The sequence below is a fragment of the Apium graveolens genome, chromosome 9, assembly GCF_009905375.1.
Source record: "Apium graveolens cultivar Ventura chromosome 9, ASM990537v1, whole genome shotgun sequence".
In the NCBI taxonomy this organism is placed as follows: domain Eukaryota; kingdom Viridiplantae; phylum Streptophyta; class Magnoliopsida; order Apiales; family Apiaceae; genus Apium; species Apium graveolens.
The window spans coordinates 20,019,593-20,033,136 of NC_133655.1; the positions used below are offsets into that span (position 1 = coordinate 20,019,593).

A 13,544-nucleotide genomic window follows, 5' to 3' on the forward strand; every position below is an offset into this window, starting at 1 on the left:
CTCTTAATGAAGACTGCGACAGAATTGAAATATATTCACTATCTTCTTAGAGTTGAGAACAGTGTCACCAGAAACCGGTCTTCTATGATACTTGAAGTCATCAGAAGAAGAGTCATGACAAAAGTTGATAAATACAAAGGTGATTATGTTCCTGAGTACAGAACTTATACTGGTCAAGAAATGAAGATGAAAAAGGGAGCTGCAGTGCTACAAGTTTTTCTCAATAGTCCTCAGTTATCCTTCAATCCTGATCATGAAGATGTCAATCTAAGCTTCATGTTGATTGGTGATCTTGAGATAAGTAAAAGCTTAATTTCTAAGTTAAGGTCAGCCATCTATCAAATTGGAGAAGACACTGAAGAGAAGAGAAAGTTGGGGAAAAAGCTTGTTAAAGTCCTACGAGACAAGGAGGAAGAAAGATTGAAAAACTTTCTGGAAATAACTATCAGTTATCTGAAGATACTGAAGTAAGCTTTACTCCTTGTACATTTTGTAGATTGGTTTTGGCATCATTGAGAATGGAATTTGTGCTTCATTACATTAAGCATAAATTTGGGGGAGATTGTTACATATTGAATTCTCAATGATCAGAAGAAGCTCAGGATCTAGCTGTTCGAGTGTCGTCAGTATCTGATGTGTCGTCGGGATTTGACACATCATCAGTATTTGGATGTCATCAGTATTTGAAGACAGTCTGCTTAAAGGATTTGTTCTGTTCCTTGTAATGTGGAGCAGATATCTTTTACGTCTGAGTTATAGGGCTTTATCTATTCAGTTGAAGATATGTATCAGTTTCAGTTAGCTTTTGATAATGCATATCTTAGATTGATTTGTTGTAGCTGTGTAGTATATAAACACAGTTTAGGTCATCACTTAGAAGAGAGATCTCGAGTATCATTCGACCTAGCAGCTCTCAAGAACATCAGTATTTCTTGAGAGGATTTTGTAACAGTTTTTATCAGAAATATAAAAAGCTGTTATATTTCATTACTTGTTCGAAACATTTATACAATTGTATCCAACCCCCTTAAACAATTGTATCTTTACTGGACAACAAATAGCCACAATTAAAAATTTCCTTTGTGTTGTGGCCATGGGGAAAGGCCCGAGGATATTCATCCCCCACATAGAAAAGGGGATGGGGGATTTGATGGAAGTTAGCATCTCGGGGGGTTGTCGGACAACTGGTGCGTGCTTCTGGCAACGATCACACTTCTTCACATAGTCTTTGGCATCAGCCACCATTTTCGGCCAATAGAAACCTAACCTGGTTATCTTGTGCGCAAGAGCTCTGCCCCACAAGTGTTGTCCATAAATTCCTTCATGTACTTCTTCGAAGGCCAAACGTGCCTTATCAGGCCTAAAGCATCTCAGGTAGGGAACCACGAAAGACCTCTTGTATAAAATTCCATCAATCAAAGAGTACCTCAGTGCTCGTACAACCAATCTTCATGCATTCGCCACGTCAGTCGGGAGCCAACCAGTTTGAATATGGGCCTTGATGGGATCTATCTATGATTCTCCAAGCCCTATAGGAGCAACAAGCTTAACATCTATGCTGCGTGTTTTTAAAACACGAAAATACATGCTCCCAGAACTTTCTTCTACCTCTAACGAAGCGAACTTGGATAATGCATCAGCCTTAGCATTTTATTCTCTTGGGATGTGCTCAATATGGCACTCATCGAATTGGGTCATCACAGCTCCCACCAAGCGCACATACTTCGCCATGGTTTCATCTCTTGCTTCGAACTCTCCCTTGACCTGGGATATCACAAGTTTCGAATCTCCACTAACTTTCAAGTTTTTGACTCTCAACATCCCTGCTAGGCCTAGGCCAGCTACTAAAGCCTCATACTCTACTTCACTATTCGTAGTTAGAAAATCTAACTTCATAGTGTATTCAATCAAGAACCCATCGGGGATTTGTAAAACTAACCCTGCTCCACTCGAATATATTTTTGATGCTCCATCAAAATAGAGAACCCAAAATTCCTTGTCCTTGTTCTGTCCTCCTTCATTCCCCCTTTTTTCCCTCCATGTCCTGAGGTACAGTTCCTTCCTACCCCCCGACTTCTTGGTTGGGGATGGTATATTCAACCACGAAATTAGCCAAGGCCTGGGCTTTTATAGCCGTTCGTGGCTTATATTTTATGTCGAATTCCCCCAGCTCAATGGCCCATTTAATCAACCTCCCACTGGATTTAGGACTATGAATGATGCTTCTCAAAGGATGATTTTTTAGTACCTCAATCTTATGAGCCTGGAAGTAAGGACACAATTTTCTTGAGGCCATCACTAGGGCTAAAGCAAATTTTTCAATAGTCGAATAATTTAACTCAGCTCCGTGTAGAATCTTACTGACATAATATATGGATTTCTGGACTTTAAGTTCCTCCTTAACCAATACGGCGCTTAAGGCATTTTCTGAAACGGCCAAATTCAAGTCCAAAATTTCATTAAGAACTGGTTTGGCCAACAGCGGTGCTTGAACCACGTATTTCTTCAGCTCCTCAAATGCCACCTGGCTTTCTTTTATCCATGCAAAATCTTTCACCTTCTTTAAAGCCTTGAAGAAGGGCAAACACTTGTCACTAGACTTGGAGATGAATCGACCCAAAACCGTAACTCTCCTAATGAGTTTCTGGACATCCTTTACGGAACGTGGAGGTTCCATGTCTAAGATCGCCTTTATCTTGTCTGGGTTTTCCTCAATTCCCTTTTTGAAGACCATCAATCCCAGAAATTTTCCAGATCCCACTCCGAAAGCACACTTTGCAGGATTTAACATCATTTTATGGTACCTCGGGACCTCAAAAGTTTCCCTCAAATGGGTAATGTGGTCAGTCTTTACAAGACTCTTGACTAACATGTCGTCTACATACACTTCCATAGTTTTCCCAATAAGTTCTTTAAAGATCTTATTTACTAACCTTTGATAGGTAGCTCCTGCATTTTTGAGACCAAATGCCATAACAAGATAACAAAAAATACCAAAGTCAGTAATGAATGATACCTTTGGGATGTCATCCTTATGCATCTTGATCTGATTGTATCCACTGAATCCATCCATAAAGCTTAGCATCTCGTGACCATCAGTTGCATCTATCAGTGTATCTATCCTTGGCAACGGGAAACAATCCTTTGGGCATGCATCATTCAAATCAGTGAAATCCACACACATTATCCATTTTCCATTAGCCTTCCTCACCATTACAGGATTCGCTAACCATTCCAAAAAATATATCTCTTCAATGAAACCAACCTCTAAGAGCTTCTCTACTTCTTGATTGATTGCTTCCTGCCTCTCAGGGGCAAAACTTCTTTTCTTTTGCTTCACGGTCTTTCGATTTGGATCCACGTTCAGTTTGTGAGTGATCAGTTTCGGGTCTATGCCAGGCATATCAGCTGCCGAGCATGCAAACACATCACTATTCTCTTGTAAGAAACTCACTAACTTTCCTATAAGGGACTCCTCCAGTGATGCTCCAATGAAAGTCACTTTCTTGGGATTCTTGGGAGCCAAAGGGATCAGAATCAAGGCTTCTGTTGGCTTTCCTCTTTTCTCGTCATTCTCACGAATATCCAGATCTTCAATAGGCAAAACCCGCCCCCCGACTCCATCTGCCCTAAGGGAGACTACATAACAACTCCTTTCTATCTTTTGATCTCCTCTCTCTTCCCCAATCTCGTTCCGGGTGGGAAACTTCATCACTGAATGGTAATAAGAGGGGACTGCCCTGAAAGCATGTATTCCTGTTCTTCCCATGATTGCATTGTAAGTTGAACCGGCCTTTACCACCACAAAGTTCAACATCTGTGTTGCTTGCCTTGGTTCATGACCTATAGTCAAAGGCAACTTAATTATCCCTTCCACGGGGCATTCGAATCTAGCAAATCCATATATCGGCATATATGTCAGAGTTAATTGAGAGTCATTATATCCCATCCTTATAAAGGTGTCATAGAGTAAAATGCCCACCCATGCTCCTTTGTCTACAAGGACTCTTTTCACCGGACTGTTCCCTATTATGGGTGTTATGACTAGGGGATCATCATGGGGAAACTTGACACTTTCCAAGTAGAAATCATCAAACACCATTGCTACTCCTGTCTTGGCCCTTTTCGGAGCTTCCCTCACTATGTGCATAACTTCTCTAGTATAAGCTTTCCTTGAGTTCTTTGACAGTCCAACAACAGTTGGTTCTTCGGGATTGAGTCAACGTCTTACTCGGTTCTAGGATACTTGTCCCTAGCATTATATTCTAGATCGGTCTTTCGCTTCTTGCCACCAGTGGGCTCGTTGTTTACCACTGTCTTCCTTATACTTTCCTCCACCTTGATATACTTCTCAGCCCTATCTTGGAGCTATAACATGCTTTCAGCGGAGCTCTTAGCTAAGGACATCTTGAAGAATTCATCTCTAGTTCCCTGCTGCAATGCTATCATAGCTATCTTATCGTCGAGATCTGGGACCTTCAAAGCTTCCTTTGTGAAACGGTTCAGATAGTCTCTTAAGGGCTCCTTTGCTCCTTTCACGATGCTCATGAGAGATGCTGAACTTTTCTCATGTACTCTTCCACTGATGAATTGCTTAATGAAAGCTTCGCTCAAATCCTTAAAGGATCCAATCGAGTTTGGAGGTAGACGGCTGTACCACCTTTGAGTCATACCCGACAGGGTTTGAGGAAAAGCCCGACACTTAATAGCATCGTTCACAGGCTGTAGCAACAGGGCGTTAGAAAATGTCCTGACATGATTTACCGGACCGCCAATACCATCATATGCCTTGATGGTGGGCATCTTAAACTTCTTTAAAATATGGGCATTCATTATCTCTTCAGTGAATGGTGGAGTTGTCAGGATCTCCTAGGGGCATAAGATCACTTGGATCGGCCCTTGGAGCAGCAACCCTTTTTGATATTGTACCATCCAGGTCTATGATTGGAGGAGGATCTCTCCGCCTCGGAGCAAGTGGGGGTCTTTGGGTCAGGTGTGTCTCCAAGTCGCGTTTCAGCCTTTGGATCTCAGCTTCGTGAGCCCTGATTCTCTCCTGGACTTCTTGGAGACTCGTCTCTTGAGTGCTCCTAGGGCGCTGGTTTGTATCAGAAATTGGTTCTTTACCAACACGCCTCCTTCTTGGAGCAACATCGTCATCCGATGACTCGAAATCTCTATCAGTATAAGGTCCAAAGAATTCTTGATCCTCCGGAATAGGAGCCAAGCCACATATATATTGGGGCGTCCGCCCTTGTGCTTCACTCCGATTAGAGTGTCCACTCCCCCCAACCTCGGGGTATAAGGGCATCCCGTAGGAGGGTTAGTGGCCACGATCATTGAGTATTCATACCAACGGGTCAAGAATTCACAGGTGCATGCAGCTGCTGAAATTGGGGATCGTCCTTTAAGGAGCTGGGAGATTCGTCCCTTGTGGCTGAGGCTCAGTGGCTCCTACCAGAGTACCCTCTTGGGTGGAGGCATAGGTTGAGTGCAGGGGTATCTCCACAACTGATGAGATCGTTTGGGTCGTTCCAGCTGGTATTCCTTCAGGGGCGTTGTTTCTGCTCTGTGTGTTCACCATGGTTGTTGTTATGCTTTCCCACAGACGACGCCAAATGTTATGGGTAAAAGATTAGGGTGTATTTAATGCTAAGGTTCGTAAGCTTCGAGGCTCGATTTGACTGCTCTTGTGCTTCGTGACTCAATCTTCCTTCACAAGATGCCTACATACCTTGTTGTTTGCCAAGGATCAAGTCAAAAAATGTAGTTCTAATTTGTGGGGTGAAGCCCCTTATATAGGCATAGACTGCCTTGAATTAGATTAGGGTTAGAAGATTTGGTGAACAAGTCTCATGAATTAATCTTCTTCCAGAGTTTATTCCTTAGCTTGAAGGCTGTTCACAAAAAAATTCTTCAGTCTAATCTACTTAACATTTTTACAAAATCAAGGAATACAATTACAGAATACAAATATAGATTATCATACAACTTATCCTTAGGGCTGTCAATATGAATCAATCTTGTTATATATAGGCATGTCTTGCACAAAAATATACACATGATTTGATCTCATTATTATACACATATGCCCTTTCTCGCACATAATTTATGTCTCTATATACAGAGATAATACAAATAATGGAAGAGCCCTCTTCGACCTCACCGCGCCCCATTCGCTACTTTACCGCACAATTAGTGTCAAGGGCATCATCAGCTACTTTGGGGAACTTAATCAAATTAATGAGACAATTGTCAAATAAGAATATGACACAAGTTTCTAACGTAGTGTCTACTATCAATATGAACCCATGGCATAAAGCTAATATTGAGTTAGCAATATTAGCACAGTTTAATAAAAGTTTGTTACATTCCATTTGGAGTTAGTTAGACAACATTGACTAGTTAAGTTGACCGTAGCAATGCTTATAAATAGTTCATTCCTCTGTATTTGAGAGCTTAAGTTTTTGATATAATATTTTGTTCATTTCTTTCTTCTTTTTCTTCTTCTACATTTTGTTAAACACACACAACACGCACTTACAAAAATCTGTTATGGTATCAGAGCTCATGATTATTCGTCATCAATATCAGATCCTTATCTTCGTCTGTGCGATCTGGTAAACAATTTTTATTCATTTTGTATCTACAATTGATTAAGAGGAGATATTGATTGAGATCGATCTCGAAACCCTAGATTTACGATTTTGTTGAGTTTTTTTTCAATTTTTCAATGTTTTTACACAATTAGATTGTGTTGATTCATCAATACCACTATAGTATTGTTGATTATCGATTGAGATCGTTTTAATAGATGCTTTTGAAGACTGAGAGGATGAAACCCTAGTTTTCTATAATCATGGTGCATAACAGTTTTGCAAATGTTTTTCAAGGACTTAGTAACAGTACTGGTGCTAATAAAAATAATCTCATTCCTGAGGATGATGATGTAGCGAAAGATACCCATGATGGAGTAAATTTACGGAATAGCACAAATTTCATCGACAATAATTCACATCCTTTATTTTTACATAATAATGATCATCCAGGCCTCGTTTTGATAGCTACGAAACTAGTAGGTCTAGATAATTTTGGTTCATGGAATCGATCAATGCAAATAGCTTTAAATGCTAGGAACAAGTTTGTGATTATGAATGGAGTTTTTGGGAAACCTTCAGAAGATTCTCCACTGTTGGCACAGTGGGAGAGAGTAAATGATTTAGTGATTACTTGGATTTTGAACTCAGTTGTCGATGAGATTAGTGATGGTTTGAATTATGTCACAACTGCTCGAGAAGTCTGGTTAAAGTTGACATAGAGGTTTTTTAGAACTAATGGCAACATGATTTATCAAGTTTTAAAGGATATTCACAGTCTAGATTAAGGAAATAAGTCATTAGAGGTTTATTTTCATAAGCTCAAGTTATGTGGGATGAATATGTTGTTTTAAAACCAAATGTTAGTTGTACTTATGGAGCATACAAGGTACAGATTGAAAGAGATCAGAAGAAAAAGCTATTACAGTTCTTATGGAAATGCAGCTGTGAGAGGCCAAATTCTATTGATGAATCATCTTCAAACCGTGTCTCAGGTATATGCTTTTGTAAAACAAGATGAGAAGACTCGACAAGGATATCAGAATAATGTTACAACAGTTAATCCATTTGCTAATTTAGTTGTGACTGGTGGAACTGCAGACTCAGCAAACAAAAGATTTCCATCTAATAGAGGAAATTTTTAGTCTGGAACTACAACTGGTAATCTATCAAAATCTGGTCTCAAGTGTTCCTATTATAATTTTAATGGTCACACCAAAGAGAATGGTTACAAGTTGATTGGGTATCCACCAAATTGGAAAAGGAAAGAAAAGCCTGGTATGACTAATTCTCCAGTTGTTGGAAAGTTCAGAAATTTTCCCAAAGTTAATCTTGTAAATGTTACAAGTTCTTCTACAGCTCACAAAATGTTCATCCTGATCAATCTAACTCGCAGTTCAATCAGTTGCAATAACAAATCAATCAGTTGAGTCAAATGATGACTAACTTTGTTGGTATTGGCAAGAAAATGTCCAGCCATGAGGAGCATATGACAGGTATGGCTGTAGCTTATACTAATCTTGTGCAAACATCTAGAAGCTCACATATATGGTCAATAGATACAGGGGCGACTGATCACATGTGTTACTCACTTCAACTATTACATAACATAGTACCTTTAAGTACACCCATTCATATAGTCTTGCCAAATCGATCTCATGATATGGTTAAACATAAGGGATCTTTCTATTTTCATGACAAATTAACACTACATAATGTGTTGTTTGTACCTACTTTTAACTACAATCATATATCTGTTCCAAAATGGACATCAGATACTCATGGTATAGTGACATTTTTCCTTGATCACTGCACTTTTCAGGTCCATAACTAGAAGAGTACTATTGTACTTGGTAAAGTGAAATCATGACTATATCATATGGACTTATCATTTTTCTAGTCTTAATTCAGTGTCTAAACAACAATTAAATGCTTTATTGCATATGAGAATAGGACATGTATCTACCCCTGTGCTATGTAAAATCTCAGCTATATCTGATGACATTTCAGCAAAATGTAATAAACTTTGTCTAATTTGTCAATTGTCTAAACAAACAAAACTGTCTTTTTCTTTGAGTTCTTCTCATGCTGCAAATTTGTTTGATCTTATGCATGTTGATTAGTGGGGTCCATATGCACATGAAACTACTTCCAGTTGTAAGTTTTTCCTTACAATAGTAGATGATCATTCTAGAGCCCTCTGGACTTTTCTTCTACCTACTAAGCAACATGTATATCAAAATTTGACTCATTTATGTATATATGTACAAAACCAGTTTCACACTACTGTTAAACAACTTAGAAGTGAGCATGGGATAGAGTTCTTTAATCATAATTTTCAATCATTTTTACTTGAAAAGGGAATTATTCAGCAAGCTTCTCATGTCAATACATCTGCCCATAATGGTATGCATAGAAAACTTTTATCAATTGACAGAGCTCTTAGATTTCATGAAGGGTTACCTATCAAATACTAGGGTGACTGCATTTTAGTAGCCACGTTCTTGATCAATAGATTACCTACTCTAGTATTGGACTATAAAATACCTTTCAATTTTCTATACAAATTTCCTCCCACTTAGACACCATTAAGGTTTTTAGATGCTTATGTTATGCATCAGTTCATAATTCTGATAAAATTTCACCAAACTTCTTGGTAAAATTTGGTTAACCTCATGGTCATAAGGTTACAAACTTCTTGATTTAAATACTAAACAGACTTTCATCTCTAGACATTTGGTCTTTCATGAGACAGTGTTTCCTTTTCTGAATAATACCCATACTTCAACATCTAATGATCCTCACTTCTTTCAAAATTGGATTGAATATCCCCCTCATGTACCACAATATATTCCTTATCCTATCTGAAATCAGGTTGTTCAACCTCCATTAGTATCTAAAGATGTACATCTTTTTGGAGTACCTTCAGATTTTTCCCTTAATAACCATCTTCTTGAATGTCTTGATGATTCTGCAGATTCTGATCATCACATCTTTAATGGTTCTAAGTCATCATCTCTTGATATTTGGACTAATTTACCACCTGAATGTGATACTCTAACTAGTTTACCTTCATACATTGAGCAACCTGTTGGTAGACATTCTACTGGAGAAAGGAAAAGACCAAACCGGTGGTCAGATTTTGAGACTGGTAAATCAAAAGCTTCAATTGTGATTAAATATCCTATGGCTAATTTTGTATCTTGTCATTCTTTTTCTCCCACACACTCAACATTTCTTGCTAAGCTTAGTCATAGTCCAGAACCTACTATATTTCATCAAACCATTAAGGATCTACATTGGATTTCTGCAATGGATAAAGAATTTGATGATTTGAAGTATGGGTTTTAGTTCCTTTGCCTCCTGATAAGAAATTAATTGATGTAAGTGGGTCTATAAAATCAAATATCAGGCTAATGGTGAAGTAGAAAGGTATAAATCACGTTTGGTTGCTAGAAGGTATACCTATGAAGAGGGAGTTGACTTTCATGATACTGTTGCCTCTGTGACAAAAGGTGGTACAGTCAAATTAGTTTTTGCATTGGTAGCTTCTAAACACTGGTCGGTTTTCCAGCTTGACATAAATAATGCATTTTTACACGGTTTCTTACATAAGAAGTTTACATGGACTTACCACTTGGTTATAAAGTATCTTCTTCAGTTTCTAATCTGGTCTGTAAATTGGTAAAATCAATTTATGGTCTTCGTCAAGCTTCTAGGGAATGGCATACATTATTGTCTTCTAAACTACTTGACTATGGTTTTACTCAATCCATGGCTGACTATTCCATGTTTAATCATTCAGAAGGATCTAGTTTTACCATTGTCGTGGTCTATGTGGATGACATATTGGTCACAGGTAATAGTGTCACCTTTATACAATCTCTTAAAACAGCTCTTTATGATCAACTCAGCAGTAAAGACTTAGGTGAGGCTAAATACTACTTAGGGTTGGAAGTTAATAGAACTGATGCAGGGATTGTACTCAGTCAAGAGAAATTTATTCTTGACATGCTTGCTCTTGTTGGTCTATTAGATGCTAAACCTCTTTCGATTCCTTTAGATCAACATATTAAGTTGTTTGCTTCTGATAAATTTGGGCCTTTAATTTCCAATCCTTCCTTGTATAGAAGTCTGGTGGGAAAACTTCTTTACTTAATGTTTACAAGACCTGATATTAGTTTTTTGGTCCATTTGCTCAGTCAATTTATGCAAGCACCAAGAGGGAAGCATATGAACACAGTTTTCCGAGTCTTGAGATACCCGAAATGTTCTGCTGGTTTGGGTTTATTTTTTCCTTCTTCTAATGATCTTGTTTTAAAGTGGTATTGTGATAGTGATTGGGGAGGTTATACAACTACTGGGAGTTCTATCACTGGATATTGTGTTACGCTTGGTTCAGCTTTAATATCTTGGTCTTCTAAGAAACAGACTGTTACTTCTATGAGTACTGCCGAAGCAGAGTATAAGGCGTTAGCTTCTATTACTATAAAATTGATGTGGCTCAAGTATTTAGTAGCTGATCTGCATGTTACTTTTTCTAGTCCCATTTCTGTGTTTTGTGACAATCAAACAATAATTGATATTGCTTCTAACCTTGTTCAACATGCTCGAACCAAATACATTGAGCTTGGCTGTCATTTCATTCATGAGAAAGTTCAATCTGGTGGCATCTCATGATACTGACCAACTAACTGAGATGCATTTTTTAATGATTTGAGCTTCAAATCATTTTTCTCAATTATTTCCCTTAAAACTGCTTCTACTTCTCCAACACACTTAAGCTTGTTCTTGAGATACTCATTTTCTTGCTTAGAAGCTTCAAGACCAACAAGCTGCAGTTCTAGCTCCTGTTTCTCAATCTCAAGTTTTTCATTAGTTTTTCGACAGCCTACTCACTTCCTCAGTGGCTGCCACCATGCTTGTATAAATGTGAAACATTTCTACACTCATCTTTTTAACAGTTTTTTTTATACTGTGCAACATTTAAATCAATGGTAGTTAGGATAGGTACCTCGGACTTAGATACAGATGATTCTCCTTGCTCCAAAGCCATTAGAGCATAGTTTCCAAATTCTTCATTCTCATCTCCATCATCTGTATCACCCCAACTTTTACCTTCAACAATATAAGTTTTTCCCGGCTGCTTTCTTAGAAGTGCTTTTTACTTAGCTTCCAGTTCCAAATAAGCCTTGTCCTTTTTCACCTTTTTTGGCTTCCTGCATTCTGTGGCAAAGTGACCAAGTTCATCACAATTGTAGCACCTTATTCTTGATATGTCCACATATCCTGACTTGTAGCCAGCTTTTCCAGTTGCATGTAACTGAGTTTTTCCAATTGTTGTTGAAGGATGATTGGCCTTTACCCTTGAAATATTTAAGCTTCTTCACTCTGATGTTTGAAAATTTTCTTGCTAGATAAGCCATATATTGGTCCATTTCATCCAACTCATCAAGAGTGTATAACCCATCCTCTTCCAGCTCTAAAATTACTTGTTTTTTAGGTTCCTTGTTTTCTGCTCAACAGCTTATATAACTTGAGTTTGGGGTTCTATTTCATCTTCAGACACTTTGTTGTCATTAGCTATCAAGGCACTTGACACATCCACAACATGTCCTTGACTGACTTTTAGGGACTTTCTCTGCATCATCTCCAGCTCATAGGTTTTGAGAATTCCATACAAAACCTCCAAGGTTATTCTCCCTAAATCTCTTCCTTCTCTTATTGCAGAGATCTTTTATTCCAAGTGATCAGGAAGAGTGAGCAAAAATTTCAGGTTTATTTATTCAGCTTCATAGTACTTGTCATGAAGCTGCAAGTCATTTACTAGTTTGTTGAATCTCTCAAAAACTTCAGTTATGCCTTCTTTTAGTTTTTCCATAAAACCATCATACTGTGACACCAAGATCCTTCTTTGGTTAGATCTCACTTCTTCTTTTCCTTCACACAAGATCGCAATCTTCTCCCAAATTTGCTTAGCAGACTCATAATTGATAATGTTGTTGTACATCACATTATCAAGGGACTCAATGAGTATGAGTTCTAAGCCACTGTCAAGTGCAACTTTTTCTTTTTCAGGTTCAGTGTAGGTAGATGGATCTTTAGGACCAAAGTGTGCAGGAATGACCATGTCTCCTTCTGTTGACTCGGGAATCTTTTTCATATGAATAAAGGGTCCATGTCTAAGAATTTCAATGTACATTGGATTGGCAATCTTGATGAACAACATCATTTTCTTTGTTCACAGAGTGTAGTTTATCTTGTCAAAGATAGGAACTTGACACTAGTGATTTTCTGTGCACTCATACTTCCAAGATCTTTATCTGTTTACTTTCATATTTTGCTCTGATACCACTTATTAGGTATGAAATGCAACACGGAGGGGGGGGGGTGAATGTGTTTTATCGAATTTTAATTAACTTGTGAAAGTGTTTGGTTATTTAGAACAAGACATGTGTATGAATTTGCAGAGATAATGTACTAATGTAAAATACACAAGAAAATATCAAAAACTCACTTGATTTATTAAAATCAAATTTATTTTGCTATAAATCTGTGTTCTTAAAAATAAGAACTCAGCTACAATTCTTGAGAGAGAATTCAAGATTATTTTAGATCTGTTTTTGTATTTCTAAACAAAGGACCCGTGAATGCTTTATAAATCAATATGCACGGGATTACAAAACTTGCACTAAAATAGACTAACACGGTTTCTAAAGCTACTTTGTACATTTTCCATTTCCAGTGTTAGCAGATATGTGTAGAATCTAATAGGTATGTGACCCTCTTTTATCCAGTGAATCTTAGCCCTTGATCTTGAATTCTTCATGCTGCTTTTGTAGTCTTTCCAATTCAGTGATATAATTGTTTGTTGACTGATAATCTTGAATCTTCAAGTTGTCTGTATTCTGAATTATGAAGTAATTTGTCGAGATTTCTTTTGTTCTGTAG

The 13,544-nt window shown here is 37.9% G+C and overlaps 1 protein-coding gene across 1 annotated transcript; it reads right to left on the reverse strand.

The window, feature by feature from the left end:
• Nucleotides 1–12,375: 12,375 nt before the first annotated feature.
• On the reverse strand, nt 12,376–12,825 carry LOC141685085 (uncharacterized). Its single transcript, XM_074490211.1, has one exon. It carries the CDS (start codon nt 12,823–12,825, stop codon nt 12,376–12,378), a length of 450 nt encoding a protein of 149 aa, XP_074346312.1.
• Between the last annotated feature and the right edge of the window lie 719 nt (nt 12,826–13,544).